Below are 19,858 nucleotides of genomic sequence, written 5' to 3'. Positions count from 1 at the left end.
GGGCAGAGGACGGAGGGGAGAGGCACTCACAGTGACCACCTTCCAGAGCAGGAGCAAGACCTTCCTCATGGGGAAGTGCGGGGCGAGGCCGCTGCAGAACTTGGTGACCATGGAGAACAGCAGGAGGGCAAATGGCTCCTCATTGTGCACGGGGAGGCCTTGAGGGGAGGGGGCCGGGCGACAGAGAGACAGAGACGTGGGGTCCTGCTAGACACAGCCTCGGCCCCAGGCTGGGCAGGGGGAGGACGACCAGGCGGAGTCACACACACTCCCCTCAGACCAAACGAGACTCTGACAGGGAAATGGAAAATGAGCCTACCCAAGAGGCATCCCAGGGGTCCCCTCTCAAGCCAGGCACGTGCTGGTGGGGAAAAAGCCACCCCCAAGCAGAACGACGCTGCATTCAGATATACGGCCTCTCTCACCCCTTGCCCTCACAATCTCCCTGCCAGGACAGAGCAGGCTGGAGTTTATATCCCATCTTCCAGTAGGAAAACCAAGCTCAGAGTGGTTAAGTGACTTGCCCGAAGTCACACAGCATGTCTTTGGTAGAGCTAGAATTAGCACCCATATCTCCGGGCTCAATTATGTGCTCTCCCCACTAGACAACACCGCCATTATGGTCCCCTCCCTCCTGCCCTTACGTAAAACCGGGCTGCGGCCTCCCTACTTCGTCTCCCCGGGCCCAGCCTCCCCAGTAGGTCCCCGTCCTCACTCAGCTCGGCGCGAAAGGTCTCCCGCGCGACCCTCCATCGGCCGGGGTCAGTCTCCAGTTCGCGGCGGATGTTCTCCACCAGCAGGTACATGACGCTCAGCAGCACCCTAGGGCCGGGAGCGGGGGGGCGTCACGGAGTCCCCAGCTGTTCCCCAAATTCTCCGTGGGGACGTGGCAGGCCAGAGCAGGCCCCGCTCCTCCCCACGTGGGGCCCAAAATGAGGAGGAGCCTTTCCTTCCTCCCCAGGTCAGGTCTCCAATGGAGGAGTCGGCGCCCAGGCAGCCTAGAGGTGGCAGAGCCTGGCAGCCTCCCCCTCCAGCTCCCGCTGGCCGCCACCCAGAACGGACCCGCACTCAGCCCCCCGCGGGCGGCCAGGGACGCCAGGGAAGAGCCCCCACTCACCGGAGCTCGGTGCTGTCCGCTAGTGAGATGGCCGGCTTCCTCAGGGCGCTGCTGCAAGCCTGGCTGTTGCTGCCAGCGGGAGAAGGGGGCAGAGCATGGGCACCCGGGAGGCCCTGGCACCACCAGCTGGCCCACAGCTCACCCCACGCGGTGACCGGGGAAAGATTCCAGCTAGGTCACTGCAGGAGCCTCCAAACCTCTCCATCCCTCCACCTTCATCTCTGAACCACACCCCTGCCTCTGCCCCCAAACCGAAAACTCCCAGTTTTGTCTCTCTCGGTCCCAAGGCAGGTCTAAAGAGCCCAGGGTAAGGAGGGGGAGACTGACTGCCCCCCTGCCTCAGCCATCAAGAGGCTTCCCCAGAGCTCCTACTTTGGGGTCCCTCAATACTGTTCCCATCCCTCTCCTACCACCTGGACTCGGAAGGGCAGAGGGGCACCTTGGCTTTCTTCTGCCCCAGGAAACCCCTTGAAGCCCCGTCCCACAGCCATGGGGGAACAGAATACGGAGAGAGTGGGGCCTGCACTCCCACCCTTCCTCTCCCTGTCCTTAGAGCCCCTGTCCCACAGTTTTTCCCCCTGGGAATGAGTGGTATATATACCTGTATATATGTATATATGTTTGTACATATTTATTACTCTATTTATTTTACTTGTACATATCTATTCTATTTATTTTATTTTGTTAGTATGTTTGGTTCTGTTCTCTGTCTCCCCCTTTTAGACTGTGAGCCCACTGCTGGGTAGGGACTGTCTCTATATGTTGCCAACTTGTACTTCCCAAGCGCTTAGTCCAGTGCTCTGCACACAGTAAGCGCTCAATAAATATGATTGATCGATTGATTGGTCCCAAACAGAAGTTCCCAGTTAACCCCAACCACTTTATGGGGAGCCTGCTGTTGGGACAGTTCTCCAGAAGCAAACATACAGTCTGTGCCTTCTGGTCTATGCCCTCCAAGAGCTTATATAATCTATATAATCGACATATTCAGGTTGCGCTTTGAGAGAAAAAGAAGCTTCCTGGTGGATTCTGCCCATGAGCCAAGGGCAGCCCAGGAGCAGTGGTGGACAGACATCTCTCTAGGGGCTGGCAGTGGGCTATCCCGGGCAACGGCTTGCCTAGTGGCTGCAGGATTGGAGAAGGCAGAGCGGACGGGACCGGGGCCACTATCGCTTAGGCGCCAGGACTGGTAGGTAAGTTCCAGGCAGCCCCCAGATCACTGACAGGGGCAGAGCAAAGCTACCACTTGCGCCGACGGCACCGCAACCAGACTGGCACCCCTCTCTCTTTCCCAACTCGGGATGTGAGGGTGACCTTGGGGCAACCCTCCCGCGCTCCCGTCCCCCCGCTCTCACTCGATCTCCATGTTGAGCAGTTCCAGGAAGGCAGAAAAGGTTCCCATCTGGTAGAGCAGGAAGCAGTTGTACCGAGACCAGAGCAACACGTCAGCCTCAGAGTCACACTCTCCGAAGGAACCTAGTGACGAGGGCGAGAGGCAGGACTCACTTAGCCAACCCAGGGCATCCTCAGAATCCCTGATCTGCCCACGCACACACCCCTTAGGGCCCCAGAGGGCCCGGACAGCTTCTCCTGGGACTTTGGGATTTCTAGACTATATGCTCCATGTGGGCAGGGAGCACGTCTGCCAACTTTTATACTTTACTATACTATACAGAAAAGCAGCATGTCCTAGAGGATAAAGCACAGGCCTGGGAGTAAGAAGGATCTAGATGCTAATTTTGATTCTGCTACTTGCCTGCTGTGACCTTGGGCAAGTCACTTCACATCTCTGTGCCTCAGTTACCTCACCTGCAAACTGGGGATTAAGACTGTGAGCCCTGTGTGGGACATGGACTGCATCCAAATTGATTAGCTGGTATCTACCCCAGTGCTTAGTACAGTGCCTGGCACATAGAAAGCAGCAGCACTGAGAAGCAGCATGGCTCAGTGGAAAGAGCATGGGCTTTGGAGTCAGAGGTCATGGGTTCGAATCCCGGCTCCACCATGTCTGCTGTGTGACCTTGGGCAAGTCACTTAACTTCTCAGAGCCTCAGTTACCTCATCTGTAAAACGGGGATGATGACTGTGAGCCCCACGTGGGACAACCTGATCACCTTGTATCCCCCCCAGCGCTTAGAACAGTGCTTTGCACATAGTAAGCACTTAACAAATGCCATTATTATTATTATTATTATTATTATAGAAAGCGCTTAACAAATACCATGAACAAAAAAAAATAGTACTCCCCCAAATGCTTAGTACAGTGCTCTGCACACACTAAGCACTCAATAAAGACCATTGATTGATTGATTGGGAACTCCTTCCTCCACTTTCTTAGGGTCCCGAAAGGCTAGGCAGTGATGCAGCCTCATCGCTGAGTGTTTTGCATGGGATGGGGAAACAGAGGCACAAGCAGGCAGAGGTGACCGGGACACCCCGGAGACAGGGCTTGAGGTCCAGATTTGCTTTCCAGCATCAGCTCCTGGAGCTCCGATTCTAACTTCGTCCCTAACAAATGGCAGCACATCCTCCCCACAACACTTACTCCCACCCCAAGCCACACACGCGCTCTTCTTTTTATGGCATTTATTAAGTGCTTACATATAGTGTGCCAGTCACTGTACTAAGCACTGCGATAGATACAAAATAATTAGGGCTGACCCAGTCTGTGTACCAAATGGGGCTAAAAGTCTAGGTCAGAGGGAGAAGGATTTAATCCCCAGATGAGGTTACTGAGGTCCAGAGAAATTAAGTGACTTGCCCAGCGTCACACAGCAAGCAACTGGTGGAGCTGGAATTAGAATCCAGGGCTTTTTACTCCCAGGCCCGGGCTCCAGCATGCTGCTTCTCCTCTAGTGGCTACAGAAGCAGAAGCGGCGTGGCTCAGTGGGAAGAGCCCGGGCTTTGGAGTCAGAGGTCATGGGTTCAAATTCCGGCTCTGCCAATGGTCAGCTGGGTGACTTTGGGCAAGTCACTTCACTTCTCTGGGCCTCAGTTACCTCATCTGTAAAATGGGGATTAAGACTGTGAGCCCCCCGTGGGAGAACCTGATCACCTTGTAACCTCCCCAGCGCTTAGAACAGTGCTTGGCACATAGTAAGCGCTTAATAAATGCCATAAAAAAAAGACAGGCCTCTGAAGCTCAGCTTCACTTCTGCACCAGGCTTAGAATAGCGCACCCCGACCGCGCCCTCCCCAGCTCCTGCCCGACAGGGGCACTCACCCTGGGCCAGGTAGAGGATGGCACGAGCCACCTTCAGCCTCCGGTCCCGGTGGACCACCTCCAGACCATCCAGGAGCCGCATCACGTAAGCCTTCTGCTGCGTCTCTCCCAGATCCAGCCAGCCCTTGCCCTGTACTGCGACCCCACAGCCACTGTAAGCCAACTGATCTCCAAGCCTTCCTCCTCCCGCTGGGTCTCAGCTAAGACTCCCACAGGGAGGGGGCTGCAGTCCAGGAGCCCCTCTCTCGTGCTGTGACCACCAGCCCTTCCGTCTCCCAGACTAACGAGGGTGGACACGGGGGCAGATCGCCTCCCCTCCTCCCCCGTCCGCCTCCCTTCTCCCCTTTCCAGGCACTTTGACTCGCAACCCTTCCTCTCTTCAGCCACAGGAAGGTGGGAGGAGGAGGAGGAGGAGGAGGGTGACTCTTTGCCCCTGTTGGTCAGGTTGGGGCTTGGAGAGGAAAGATTGGAGGCCTGGCTTGCTGTGAGCACCTTGCTTTCTGAAGTCCTCTTCAAAGCACTGCCTGTTTGTGGTGAACTCCGGATTCTCGGTGTAGCTGTACAGTTCTGGGTGGGCAAGATGGAGAAGACCCCCCTCTCACAGTCCAGAACAGGCCTCTTGGGCCCCACCCCCAGCTCCGCCTAGGCGAGGGAGGCCTAAACCAGTCCCTCTTCCTTTAAGTCCTCAGTTTCTTCCTCAAAATAACTCCCCAAAGGCTCTCTCTCTCTCACCCCAATTACGATTAGATTCTCACCCAGCCATGCTGGGTGGACACGGAGGTTGGGAAGACCCTGGGCGGGGACTGGTGGGTAGCAGCGAGACAAATCAACATCGTCCCCATGTATTGGGGAGATCTTGGGGAGGGAGGCAGCAGGGAGACCTTGCCCTATCCCAGCCCAACCCCAAATCCCGCCACAGAACCAAGCTGCAGGTTTCCCAGAGAGGTAAGGTGGGGCAGGGATGAGTGAGGGAGGTGGAGGAAAGGAGGTTCCAGAGTCCTCAGCAGAGCATCCAGGGGCTGCTGCAAAATGTGACTCCGAGATTTCCTGCCATCTCCTGGAAGGGTCCACTGAAGCTCCAACGGCCACCTCCCGTCAGACCCGGCCCAGAGCCGGCTTCTTCCCTCCCTGCCGCCTGTGCCCAGAGATCCAGGCTGGTGACCCTCCCACGTTCTGGTTCTAGCACAGCCCCATCATCATCATCAATCATATTTATTGAGCGCTTACTATGTGCAGAGCTCTGTACTAAGCGCTTGGGAAGTACAAATTGGCAACATATAGAAACAGTCCCTACCCAACAGTGGGCTCACAGTCTAAAAGGGGGAGACAGAGAACAAAACCAAACATACTAATAAAATAGAATAGATCTGTACAAGTAAAATAAATAAATAAATAAATAGAGTAATAAATATGTACAAACATATATACATATAAACAGGTGCTGTGGGGAAGGGAAGGCGGTAAGATGGGAGGGATGGAGAGGGGGGCGAGGAAGGAGGGGCTCAGTCTGGGAAGGCCTCCTGGAGGAGGTGAGCTCTCGGGAGGACCTTGAAGGGAGGAAGAGAGCTAGCTTGGCGGATGGGCAGAGGGAGGGCATTCCAGGCCCGGGGGATGACGTGGGCCGGGGGTCGATGGCAGGACAGGCGAGAACGAGGTACGGTGAGGAGATTAGCGGCGGAGGATTTATCCCTGCCGATTTATCAGACACACCCAGATGAGGGGATGAGGCAGGGGGCGGGAGATGGCATTCCTCTCTTTCCCAACCCCCGTACATGACTCCCCCCTCCAGAGACACCCTCAACGGGACCATCTCCTTCAGTAACGGAATCCATCCAAGACCCCCAGATCCAGACTCGAGACTCAGAGCCACACAGAGCCCAGTGCAGTGGGCTGCTCCGGGGTTGGCAGGCTCCTGCTCCTAGCCAGTCCCCGGCCCGTCAGGCTGCAGAGCCGACCGCTCGCTGGCACCCGGCCCGCAGCAGCTGGGAGGCGCGGCACCAACAGGCCACACAGGGGCCACCTGCGTCAAGGCCACGCTGATAAGCCCCCGAAAAAACAAAGTCATTGGCAGTGTCTTCAGATGCCCAAGACAGAGAGCCCATTAGGGTGTCCCTCCCCCAAGTCCCGCAGCTTTCCATCGCAGACCTCTTAATTCAGCAGCAGTTTTCTCATTTCACGGATGAGGAAACTGAGTCACAATGAGCCGCTCCTCAAGAGAGTGGTAGGGGAGTCAGCGATGGGGCTCAGAATAGAGCAGACCCCGGCCCTCAGCTTCCCAACGCTTGCCACGCTCGGCCCAGGTGGGCACAGCCCCAGCCTGGAAGCCCCCCCTGGATTCCTATCTCGCTCCCCCCCACAGATCCATGGCTGGCTGAGGCAAACTCTCTCTTTCTATCCCCCCCTCTCCCTGCCGATTTATCAGACACACCCAGCTTTCCGAGGCGTTCGGGAAAGAATGTTTCTAAAAAGCGCCTTGGAGATAAGGGCGTCACGAATGCTGAAATGGAAATGAGGCCCCGAGTTATTAACTTTGTTCTTTTCTTCCCTGTCACTCAACAAGAAATTTATTCACGTCGGTATTCATAAGAACTTCTCTAAAGATTTGTTTGTCTCTTGTTGCTGAAGGAGACGAGCGTCAAAGTGTCATTTCCACGTGATGAGACATGACATCTCACATCTCCGTCCCGGGCGTGAGGGGAGATGCTTATTAATAACCAGCATGCATAAACTACTGAATAGTGACAAGGACACGGTTGATGGCACGGTCCCCACACCTCCAGGGCAAGGAAGGTGGCGGGGGTGGTCTTAGGGTTTGAATCGGGGAAGGAGTGGAAGGAGGGGAAGAGGGCGGGGGAATCAGTGGGGCAAAGGGACGTGGGGAAAATAATAATGATGGCATTTACTAAGCGCTTACTATGTGCAAAACACTGTTTTAAGCACTGGGGAGGTTACAAGGTGATCAGGTTGTCCCACGGGGGGCTCACAGTCTTAATCCTCATTTTACAGAGGAGGTAACTGAGTCACAGAGAAGTGAAGTGACTTGCCCAAAGTCACACAGCTGACAATCGTCAGAGCCGGGATTTGAACCCATGACCTCTGACTCCAAAGCCCTTGCTCTGTCCACTGAGCCACGCTGCTTCTTTATGTCACCCCACCTCCGACTAGGCCCCATCCAATCGTCTGGCAGTCATATCATCACCTACCTTTCCCCAGCTGCCCAGTGGTGAAGTTTCAATCAATTATATCTATTGAGGTCTTTTTAGGGGTATTTGTTAAACGCTTCTTGTGTGCCGGGCATTGTACCAAGTGCTGGGGTAGATACAAGCGAATCAGGTTGGACACGGGCCATGTCTCACATGGGGTCACAGTCTTAATCCCCATTTTACAGATGGGCTTACTGAGGCACAGAGAAGTGAAGTGACTTGCCCAAGGTCACACAGCCAAAAAGTGGCAGAACCAGGATTAGAATCCAGGTCCTTCCGAATCCCAGGCCCGTACTCCATCCGTTAGGCCGAGCTGCTTCTCCCAGTCTGGTCTCCTGCTTCGGACCCAACAGCCCCAATCCCGAAAAGGGGATGACTAGCGCAGGTTACAGGCCCCTAAAGACCTCTGGGAGAGCGGACACCCTCCGGCATAGCCCCACCCCATCGGACCAGGCAGACTCCATTCATTCATTCAATCGTATTTATTGAGCGCTTACTGCGTGCAGAGCACTGCACTAAGCGCTTGGGAAGTACAAGTTGACTCCAAATTAGAGTGTTCAAAGCAGGCCCGGTCCAGGAGGCCTTCCCAGACTGAGCCCCTTCCTTCCTCTCCCCCTCGTCCCCCTCTCCATCCCCCCCATCTTACCTCCTTCCCTTCCCCACAGCACCTGTATATATGTATATATGTTTGTACATATTTATTACTCTATTTATTTATTTATTTATTTATTTAACTTGTACATAGCTATTCTATTTATTTTATTTTGTTAGTATATTTGGTTTTGTTCTCTGTCTCCCCCTTTTAGACTGTGAGCCCACTGTTGGGTAGGGACTGTGTCTATATGTTGCCAATTTGTACTTCCCAAGCGCTTAGTACAGTGCTCTGCACATAGTAAGCGCTCAATAAATACGATTGATGATGATGATGATGATCCCAGGTCCGTAGCCTCAAGGGCTCAGTGTTCAATAAGAAGAGGAAGGAGAACGAAAGAGCAAGAATGTGTTTATTGTATTGTTGTAGCATTACACTGTGCTTTCTCAAGCTCTTAGTACAGTGCTCTGACCACAGTAAGCACTCAGTAAATATGAGCGATTGATCCACTGTGTGAGTGAGCAAGGGGCAGGGCGTGAGGGGCCTTTCCAGCCAAGAACCAGTTGGGAAGTGCAAGAGCAGCAGCGAGAAGCAGCGTGGCTCAGTGGAAAGAGCCCGGCCTTTAGAGTCAGAGGTCTTGGGTTCAAATCCTGGCTCCGCCACTTGTCACCTGTCCGACTTTGGGAAAGTCACTTAACTTCTCTGTGCCTCAGTTACCTCATCTGGAAAATAGGGATTCATTTATTCAATCAGTCGTATTTGAGCGCTTACTGTGTGCACAGCACTGTACTAAGTGCTTGGGAAGTACAAATCGGCAACAAATAGAGACGGTCCCTACCCAACAGCGGGCTCACAGTCTAAATGGGGGTAGACAGACAACAAAACAAGTAGACAGGCGTCAATACCATCAAAATAGATAACCTGATCACCTTGTAACTTCCCCAGCGCTTTGCACATAGTAAGCACTTAATAAATGCCATTATTATTATTATTTTTATTAAGAGGAGGGGATAGAGATTGGGTACCGCTGAGCAGGGGGCAGGGGACAACCTGCATGAGAGGCCAGAAACTCAGTTCCCCGACGTCGGGGCCAAGCCGCTCCATACCTGACAACTCGGCTGCGTGGCCGTCGGCGTCCCCATACTCGAACTCCAGATTGGGACAGTCCACGGAGCCCTGAAGCGGAGAATCGGCTGAGGAAACCAACATTTTGCCGCAGCAGGAACTGCAGCCGAGAAGCCCCGGGGAGTGAGTGGTGGGGGGGGCGCGCGGTGAGGGGGAGCCGAACCAGACTGGCGCATATGCTGCCAACTTGTACTTCCCAAGCGCTTAGTACAGTGCTCTGCACACAGTAAGTGCTCAATAAATATGATTGAATGAATGAAAGGGTCCGGGAAGGCAGGTTGAGTTGTCTGAGGTTAGTTAAGGGGGAAGTGGGGAGTGGTTCACAGCCACGGCCTCCTCACCTGGTCTAAATAGCCCCTGGATGGGCAGGACCCAGGAAGAAACCAGCAAAGCCCATCATCATCATCATCAATCGTATTTATTGAGCGCTTACTGTGTGCAGAGCACTGTAGATGGACCCCCCAAGGAGGAAGGGGGTTGGGTCTCTCCCCTGCCCTAGGCTCCCTCTCCTCTCCGCCGGCCGAAATGAGGGTGATGGTGGGTGATTCCCTGAGCTGTAGGTAAATACGGGTCTCCTTCGTGTCCAACACCTGCTCTCTCTTGGCCCTTTGGCCCAGCTTGTAACTCACCTCCTTGCTGCTCTCTGAGGGGTCCGGGGGCTAGACAGAGTAGCAGGGTTAAGGGCTGGACCCTAAATAGAGGGGCGTTAGGCTGAAGGTTGGTAAGCAAGAAGCCTGTTTTTCAAGGCAGCAGGCAGGGTGCACGGTGGGGAATAATAATAATAATAATAATAATGGTATTTGTTAAGCGCTTACTATGTGCAAAGCACTGTTCTAGGCGCTGGGGAGGTTACAAGGTGACCAGGTTGTCCCACGTCGGGCTCACAATCCTAATCCCCATTTTACAGACGAGGGAACTGAGGCCCAGAGAAGTGAAGCGACTTGCCCAAAATCACCCAGCTGACAGTTGGTGGGGATGGGATTTGAACCCATGACCTCTGACTCCAAAGCCCGGGCTCTCTCCGCTGAGCCACGCTGCTTCTCTACTTGTCTTCTCTGCTTCTCCAAGAACACTGCGGTGAGTGGCCGACCTCTTTGGTAGCTGCATTTCAAAGGAGCAGCGTGGCTTAGTGGAAAGAGCACGGGCTCGGGAGTCCGAGGATGTGAGTTCTAATCCCGGGCTCTGCCACTTATCTGCTGTGTGACCTTGGGCAAGCCGCTTAACTTCTCTGTGCCTCAGTTACCTCATCTGTAAAATGGGGATTACGTCTGTGAGCCCTCTGTGGGACAGGGACTATTTCCAACCCAATTTGCTTGTATCCACCCCAGTGCTTAGTACAATACCTGGCGCATAGTAAGCGCTTAACAAATACCATAATTATTGTTATTTATTATTGTTAGAGGCAGCAGTTACTAGGGAAAGGAGGGTCCGGTCCCTGGAGTCAGGGACAGGGGCAGCTTGGTGTCTGTAGGAGCCTGGGTTCCTGGGTTCTAATCCTGGCTCTCCCCTCTCCTCCAGGCCGGGATCTAGGATCCGGGCAATCAATCAATCGTATTTATTGAGCGCTTACTGTGTGCAGAGCACTGTACTAAGCGCTCAGTAGGGCAGCCACTCCCCAGCCCCTGTGACATGGAAAATGTGGGCTGTGTCCCTAGGTCTGGGGACAGACTAATGGGCCTTGAAGGGAGAAAATGCCTGTTGGAGGGAAAGAGCTCTATCTCCCGGGGGGCCCAAGAGGTGAGTGAGCCTGGGGTTCGCATCGGACTGGACCCCTCTTAGTGGAAAGAGCCCGGGCTTGGGAGTCAGAGGTCATGGGTTTTAATTCAGGCTCCGCCACATTCATTCATTCATTTTTTAAATCGTATTTATTGTGTGCTTACTGTGTGCAGAGGTCATGGGTTCTAATTCAGCCTCCGCCACTTTCATTCATTCATTTTTTAAATCGTATTTATTGTGTGCTTACTGTGTGCAGAGGTCATGGGTTCTAATTCAGGCTCCGCCACTTTCATTCATTTATCTTTTAAATCGTATTTATTGTGTGCAGAGCACTGTACTAAGCACTTGGGAAGTCCAAGTTGGCAACATCTAGAGACGGTCCCTACCCAACAACGGGCTCCCAGACCAGAAGGACACTTGCCTGCTGTGTGACTTGGGGCAAGTTATTTAACTTCTCAGTGCCTCAGCCACCTCATCTGGAAAATAGGGAGTACGGCTGTGAGCCCCACGTGGGACAACCTGATCACCTTGCATCTACCCCAGCACTTAGAACGGTGCTTGACCCACAGCAAGCGCTTAATAAATACCATTATTATTATTGTTACTATTATTATTATTTCGACTTTGGGACCTCGTCGTTGGGGGTTCTCTTGGCTGGCGTTTGCACCGACCCTCCCTCCCTCCCTCGCTTCCCCCCTGCCGGGCCTGCTCCCCCCTCCGCCCGCACAGAGAGGGTCGGAGGTGGCCGGTAGTCACACAGCGGCCCCTGCCATTCCCCTATTTCTATCCTATTTATTTTATTTTGTTGGTATGTTTGGTTCTGTTCTCTGTCTCCCCCTTTTAGACTGTGAGCCCACTGTTGGGTAGGGACTGTCTCTATGTGTTGCCAATTTGTACTTCCCAAGCGCTTAGTACAGTGCTCTGCACATAGTAAGCGCTCAATAAATACGATTGATTGATTGATTGATTCCCCCGATTCCCTCCCCGCGACCCCGGGAGAGAGGGAGAGGGAGAGAGGAGAGGCGGAGGGGGGCTGGGGGCTGCAGCTGCTTCTGTTCGTTACCAGCCCGGCTCGGGGGAGGGGGCCGGGGCCGGGAACTGCGGCCAGGGCGGGACCCTCGGCCTGGGGGGCTCCGCGGGAAGGGGGAGGGGGAGGAGAAAGAAAGAAAAGGGCAGCAGGAGGGACGGGCGGCTGGTCAAGCCCACTCTTGCCCTCGAGGGGCATCTCAGGTCCGGCTGCCCGCCAGCCCCAACACCCAGCCCCCAGCCCCAGCCCGGTCCCCCAGCCCCCAACTCCAGCCCCCAGCCCCAGCCCGGTCCCCCAGCCCCCAACTCCAGCCCGGTCTCCCAGTCCCATCCCCCATCCCCCAATCAATCAATCAATCAGTCGTATTTATTGAGCGCTTCCTGTGTGCAGAGCACTGGACTAAGCGCTTGGGAAGTCCAAGTTGGCAACACCTAGAGACGGTCCCAGCCCCAGCCCTCAGCTCCAGTCCCAGCTCCCAGCCTCCAGTCCCAGCCCCCAGATCCCCAGCCCCAGCCCCCAGCCCGGTCCCCCAGCCCCAGTCCCCAACTCCCAACTCCACCCCGGTCCCCCAGTCCCCAACCCTCAGCTCCAGCCCCCAGCCCCCAGCATCCAGCCCGGTCCCCCGGCCCCAGTTCCCAACTCCCAACTCCCAGCCCCCAGATCCCCAGTCCCCAGTCCCAGCCCGATCCTCCAGCCCCCAGGCCCAGCTCCCAATCCCCCAGCCCGGTCCCCCAGCCCCCAGCCCCAGTCCCCAGCCCTCAGCTCCAGCTCCCAGCCCCCAGATCCCCAACTCCAGCCCCCAGCCCGGTCCCCCAGCCCCAGTCCCCAGCTCGGTCCCCCAGCCCGGTCCCCCAGCTCCCAGCCTCCAGCCCCAGCCCCCAGCCTCCAGTCCCAGCCCGGTCCCCCAGCTCCCAGTCCCCCAGCCCCAGTCCCCAGCCCTCAGCTTCAGCTCCCAGCCCCCAGCCCCAGCTCCCAGCCCCCAGCCCCAGCTCCCAGGCTCCAGCCCCAGCCCCCAGCCCCCCAGCCCGGCCGTTCACCTCGGACTCCCTGCGCTGGTTCCGGAACAGCTCCCGGCTCTTGGTAGGTGTCGGGGGCTGCGGGGGCTGCGGGGGCTGCGGTGGCACCTGCTTCCCCTTGTCGGTCCCGGCCTCGTCCATGCCGCCCGCTCAGGCAGCTCCCGCCACCCTGCCCGCACGCTCCCTCTCCCTCTCCCGCTCCCGCTCCCGCCCCCGGACCCGCCCCCGCGCGGCTATTGGTCCGGGCTCCCCCCGTAGCCCCGCCCCCGGACCCGCTCCTCGTGCGGCTATTGGTCCGGGCTCCCCCGTAGCCCCGCCCCCGGGACAGGCCCCGCCCCCAGACCCGCTCCTCGCGCGGCTATTGGTCCGGGCTCGCTCCCGCAGCCCCGCCCCCGGACCAGGCCCCGCCCCCAGATCCGCTCCTCGCGCGGCTATTGGTCCGGGCCCCACCGTAGCCCCGCCCCCCAGACCCACTCCTCGCGCGGCTATTGGTCGGGGCTCGCTCCCGTAGCCCCGCCCCCGGGCCGGGATTGGCTGCGGCCTGGGGCTGGGGGCGGCTCATTGAAGACTTGGGCGGCCCGGGCTCCGGGTGTCCCCTCCCTCCTCCTTTATTATTAAATCGTACTGATGGAGCGCTTACTGTGTGCACAGCACTGTACTAATCAATCAATCAATCGTATTTATTGAGCGCTTACTGTGTGCAGAGCACTGGACTAAGCGCTTGGGAAGTCCAAGTTGGCAACATCTAGAGACGGTCTCTACCCAACAGCGGGCTCGTATTGATTGAGCACTTACTGTGTGCGGAGCACTGTACTAATCAATCAATCAATCGTATTTATTGAGCGCTTACTGTGTGCAGAGCACTGTACTAATCAATCAATCGTATTTATTGAGCGCTTACTGTGTGCAGAGCACTGTACTAATCAATCAATCAATCAATCGTATTTATTGAGCGCTTACTGTGTGCAGAGCACTGGACTAACCGCTTGGGAAGTCCAAGTTGGCAACATCTAGAGACGGTCTCTACCCAACAGCGGGCTCGTATTGATTGAGCGCTTACTGTGTGCAGAGCACTGTACTAATCAATCAATCAATCGTATTTATTGAGCGCTTACTGTGTGCAGAGCACTGGACTAATCAATCAATCAATCGTATTTATTGAGCGCTTACTGTGTGCACAGCACTGTACTAATCAATCAATCAATCAATCAATCGTATTTATTGAGCGCTTACTGTGTGCAGAGCACTGGACTAACCACTTGGGAAGTCCAAGTTGGCAACATCTAGAGACGGTCTCTACCCAACAGCGGGCTCGTATTGATTGAGCGCTTACTGTGTGCAGAGCACTGTACTAATCAATCAATCAATCGTATTTATTGAGCGCTTACTGTGTGCAGAGCACTGTACTAATCAATCAATCAATCAATCGTATTTATTGAGCGCTTACTGTGTGCAGAGCACTGGACTAATCAATCAATCAATCAATCGTATTTATTGAGCGCTTACTGTGTGCAGAGCACTGGACTAACCGCTTGGGAAGTCCAAGTTGGCAACATCTAGAGACGGTCTCTACCCAACAGCGGGCTCACAGTCTAGAAGGGGGAGACGGACAACAAAACCAAACATACGAACAAAATAAAATAAATATGTACAAGTAAAATAAATAAATAGAGTAATAAATATGTACATACATATATACAGGTGCTGTGGGGAGGGGAGGGAGGGGGCTCAGTTTGGGAAAGCCTCCTGATTTTAGATTGGGTTTTAGATTATTTTACTCAGGCACTGGCTTAGAGACAGGAAACGGGAACACTTAGATTTTCGAGACAAATGGATTTTAAGTGAAAATCTAATTATTCTGGCCTGTGTAGGGCCAGGATACTGTTATTTGTATTTGTTTATATTAATGTCTGTCTCCCCCTCTAGACTGTGAGCTCGTTGTGGGCAGGGAATGTGTCTGTTTGGTATTATATTGTACTCTCCCAAGCACTTAGTTCAGTGCTCTGCACATAGTAAGGACTCAGTAAATACAATTGAATGAATGAAAGAGTGAATGAATGATCCTCCTCCTCCTCCTCCTCGGCGCCTGGGGCCTCGGAGCCTCGAGAAGCAGCGGGGCCTAGCTCATTCATTCATTCAATCGTATTTATTGAGCGCTTACTGTGTGCAGAGCACTGTACTAAGCGCTTGAGAAGTGCAAATCGGCAACAGAGACGGTCCCTACTGTGTACAGTGCCCTGCACACAGTAAGCGCTCAATAGATACGATTGAATGAATGAATGAATGAACAACGGGCTCACAGTCTAGAAGGGGGAGACAGACAACAAAACAAAACATGGAAACAGGTGTCAAAGTCGTCAGAACAAATAGAATTAAAGTTAGATGCACCTCATTAACAAAATAAATAGAATAGTAAATATGTACAAGTAAAATAGAGTAATAAATCTGTACAAATATATATACAAGTGCTGTGGGTAGGGTGGGGGGGATGGGGAGGAGGAGAGGAAAAAGGTGGGGGGTCCGGGCTTGGGAGCCAGAGGTCGTGGGTTCTAATCCCGACACCATCACTTGTCTGCTGGGTGATCTTGAGCAAGTCACTTCACTTCTCTGGGCCTCAGTGACCTCATCTGGAAAATGGGGATCGAGACTGGGAGCCCCACGTGGGACAACCCGATCACCTTGTATCTACCCCAGAGCTTAGAACAGTGCTTGGCATATAGTAAAAATAATAATAATAATGATGGCATTTGTTAAGCACCTACTATGTGTGAAGCACTGTTCTAAGCGCTGGAGGGGGGATACAAGGTCAGGTTGTCCCACGTGGGGCTCACAGTCTTAATTCTCATTTTACAGATGAGGTGACTGAGGCACAGAGAAGTGGCTCGCCCACGGTCGCACAGCTGACAAGTGGCGGAGCCGGATTAGAGCCCAGGACCTCTGACTCCCAAGCCCGGGCTCTTTCCACTGAGCCACGCTGCTTCTCAAGGCACTTCTCAAAGTTCTCAAAGCTTCTCCAAGTTAAATAAGCGCTTAACAAATACCTTAATTATTATTATTTATTATAACAAGCCGGGCCAGGAGCGATGGGAATCTCCCCGGGAGATGAAGCCCGGCTACAACTTCCATCCGCCTCCCGCCGCCGGCTCCCCAGCTCCGTGGCCCCAGGCTCCCCCTTTCCTACCCTCGAGCCTTGTTCCCCAAATTGGGGTCTCCCACTTCCCCAGCCCCCGAGGCTCTGTCGGGGAAGGCCGCGAGGAGGGTCTGGGCCCAACTGAGGCACAGAGAATCAATCAATCAGTCGTATTTATTGAGCGCTTACTGTGTGCAGAGCACTGGACTAAGCGCTTGGGAAGTACAAGTTGGCAACATATTTATTTATTTATTTATTTTACTTGTACATATCTATTCTATTTTATTTTGTTAGTATGTTTGGTTTTGTTGTCTGTCTCCCCCTTTTAGACTGTGAGCCCACTGTTGGGTAGGGACTGTCTCTAGATGTTGCCAATTTGTACTTCCCAAGCGCTTAGTACAGTGCTCTGCACATAGTAAGCGCTCAATGAATACGATTGATGATGATGATGATAGAGAGACAGTCCCTACCCAACAGTGGGCTCACAGACTAAAAGAAGTGAAGTGACTTGCCAAAGATCACATAGCAGACAAGCGGCAGAGAAGCCACATAGCCCAGGTGGTACGGCGTGGGCCTCCGAGTCGGAAGGATAATTATAATGATATTTGTTAAGTGCTTACTATGTGTCAGGTACTGTACTAAGTGCTGGTGAGGATACAAGAGAAGCAGCGTAGCTCAGTGGAAAGAGCCCGGGCTTTGGAGTCAGAGGTCATGGGTTCGAATCCCAGCTCCACCATAAGTCTGCTGTGTGACCTTGGGCAAGTCACTTAACTTCTCTGAGCCTCAGTTACCTCATCTGTAAAAATGGGGATTAAGACTGTGAGCCCCACGTGGGACAACTTGATCACACTGTATCCCCCCCCAGCGCTTAGAACAGTGCTTTGCACATAGTAGGCGCTTAACAAATGCCATCATTATTATTACTATTATTACAAGCAAATGGGGTTGGACACAGTCCTTGTCCCACATGGGGCTCACGGTCTCCATCCCCATTTTACACGAGGGTACTGAGAAGCAGCATGGCTCAGTGGAAAGTGCACAGGCTTGGGAGTCAGAGGTCATGGGTTCGAATCCCGGCTCTGCCACTTGTCAGCTGTGCGACCTTGGGCAAGTCACTTCACTTCTCTGGGTCTCAGTTCCCTCATCTGTAGAATGGGGATTAAGACTGTGGGCCCCCTGTGGGACAACCTGATTACCTTGTATACCCCCCAGCGCCTAGAACAGTGCTTCACACATAATAATAATAATAATAATAATAATAATGGCATTTATTAAGCACTTACTATGTGCGAAGCACTGTTCTAGGGGCTGGGGAATTTACAAGGTGATCAGGTTGTCCCACGTGGGGCTCACAGTCTTAATTCCCATTTTACAGAGGAGGTAACTGAGGCCCAGAGAAATGAAGTGACTTGCCCAAAGTCACACAGCTGACCAGTGGCAGAGCTGGGATTTGAACCCATGACCTCTGACTTTAAAGGCCGGGCTCTTTCTGCTGAGCCACGCTGCTTCCCTACTTCCCAAGCGCTTAGTACAGTGCTCTGCACACAGTAAGCACTTAACAAATACTATCATCATCATTATTATTATTATTATTATTACTGAGCCTCAGAGAACTGAAGTGACTTGCCCAAGGTCACACAGCAGACAAGTGGCAGAGCTGAGATTAGAACTCATGACCTTCTGACTCCCAGGCATCCACTAAACCACACTGCTTCTCTGCCACTTGTCTGCCGTGTGACCTTGGGCAAGTCACTTCACTTCTATGTGCCTCAGTTACGTCATCTGTAGAATGGGGATTAAGACTGTGAGCCCCACGTGGGACCACCTGATTACCTTGTATCCCCCCCCAGCGCTTCGAACAGTGCTTGGCACACAGTAAGCACTCAACAAATACCATCATCATTATGTGGCTCAGTGGAAAGAGCCCGGGCTTTGGAGTCAGAGGTCATGGGTTCGAGTCCCGGCTCTGCCAATTGTCAGCTGTGTGACTTTGGGCAAGTCACTTCACTTCTCTGTGCCTCAGTTCCCTCATCTGTAAAATGGGGATTAAGACTGTGAGCCCCATGCGGGACAACCTGATCACCTTGTCACCTCCCCAGCGCTTAGAACAGTGCTTTGCACATAGTAAGCACTTAATAAATGCCATTATTATTATTATTATTATTATTATTTATTATTATTATTATTATTACTGAGGCTCAGGGAACCAAAGTGACTTGCCCAAGGTCACACAGCAGACAAGTGGCAGAGCTGAGATTAGATCTCCCAGGCCCCTGCTGTATCCACTAAACCATGCTCACCTCCTCCAGGAGGCCTTCACCTCCTCCAGGAGGCCTTCCCAGACTGAGCCCCTTCCTTCCTCTCCCCCTCGTCCCCCTCTCCATCCTCCCCATCTTACCTCCTTCCCTTCCCCACAGCACCTGTATATATGTATATAGGTTTGTACATATTTTTTTACTCTATTTATTTATTTATTTATTTTATTTGTACATATCTCTTCTATTGATTTTATTTTGTTAGTATGTTTGGTTTTGTTCTCTGTCTCCCCCTTTTAGACTGTGAGCCCACTGTTGGGTAGGGACTGTCTCTATATGTTGCCAATTTGTACTTCCCAAGCGCTTAGTACAGTGCTCTGCACATAGTAAGCTCTCAATAAATACGATTGATGATGATGCTGCTGCTTCTCTGCCGTTTGTCTGCTGTGTGACCTTGGGCAAGTCACTTGACTTCTCTGTGCCTCAGTTCCCTCATCTGTACAATGGGGATTGCAAGTCACTTCACTGCTCTGCGCCACAGTTACCTCACTTGTAAAATGGGGATTGAGACTGTTAGCCCCGTGAGGGACAGGGTCTGTGTCTAACCTGATTAACTTGTATCTACCCCGGAGCTTAGTACAGTGCCTGGAACAGAGTAACCACATAACAACTACCACCAGAGAAAAAAGAAACAAAAAAACCAGCCAAGCAGCTAGCCGGACACCTGGCCAAGCTTGCCAGCCACCGGCTAGCTGGGGCTCCTGTGAGTGGCCTCCTATGGCTCGCGGAGCAGCCTGCTGAAGGAAAGTCCTGCCATCCTTTGTTCCCTGGCTGGGCCCCTTGGCCTTCCTGTTTGATTGATTGATTGATTGATTGACTGACTGTTATTTTGGTACCTCAGTGCCTGGCATCCCTGAACAGATAACAGTTCTAGACTGTGAGCCCGCTGTTGGGTAGGGACCGTCTCTAGATGTTGCCAATTTGTATCATTATCATCATCATCAATCGTATTTATTGAGCGCTTACTATGTGCAGAGCACTGTACTAAGCGCTTGGGAAGTACAAATTGGCAACATATAGAGACAGTCCCTACCCAACAGCGGGCTCACAGTCTAACAGGGGGAGACAGAGAACAAAACCAAACGTACTAACAAAATAAAATAAATAGAATAGATATGTACAAATAAAATAAATAGAGTAATAAATATGTACAAACATATATACATATATACGGGTGCTGTGGGGAAGGGAAGGAGGTAAGATGGGGGGATGGAGAAGGGGACGAGGGGGAGAGGAAGGAAGGGGCTCAGTCTGGGAAGGCCTCCTGGAGGAGGTGAGCTCTCAGCAGGGCCTTGAAGGGAGGAAGAGAGCTAGCTTGGCGGATGGGCAGAGGGAGGGCATTCTCTTGGGAATTTGTACTTCCCAAGCGCTTAGTACAGTGCTCTGCACACAGT

The 19,858-nt window shown here is 53.3% G+C and overlaps 1 protein-coding gene across 1 annotated transcript in view; it reads right to left on the bottom strand.

Annotated features, from left to right (window-relative positions):
• Positions 1–13,106, bottom strand: part of STRIP2 (striatin interacting protein 2) — a 38,079-nt gene extending 24,973 nt beyond the window's left edge. Inside the window, exons 1-8 of the mRNA XM_038752882.1 lie at positions 13,041–13,106; positions 9,242–9,311; positions 4,833–4,907; positions 4,341–4,470; positions 2,473–2,593; positions 1,118–1,186; positions 716–822; positions 31–158 (exon numbers count right to left, since the gene is read on the bottom strand). Coding sequence (XP_038608810.1) covers positions 31–158; positions 716–822; positions 1,118–1,186; positions 2,473–2,593; positions 4,341–4,470; positions 4,833–4,907; positions 9,242–9,277 — 666 coding nt within the window. The 5' untranslated portion in view covers positions 9,278–9,311; positions 13,041–13,106. The remainder of the gene's footprint in view (positions 1–30; positions 159–715; positions 823–1,117; positions 1,187–2,472; positions 2,594–4,340; positions 4,471–4,832; positions 4,908–9,241; positions 9,312–13,040) is intronic.
• Positions 13,107–19,858: the final 6,752 nt, after the last annotated feature.

The sequence above is a fragment of the Tachyglossus aculeatus genome, chromosome 10 (genome assembly GCF_015852505.1).
Source record: "Tachyglossus aculeatus isolate mTacAcu1 chromosome 10, mTacAcu1.pri, whole genome shotgun sequence".
In the NCBI taxonomy this organism is placed as follows: Eukaryota; Metazoa; Chordata; class Mammalia; order Monotremata; family Tachyglossidae; genus Tachyglossus; species Tachyglossus aculeatus.
This window is presented reverse-complemented; position numbering and strand designations above follow the sequence as displayed.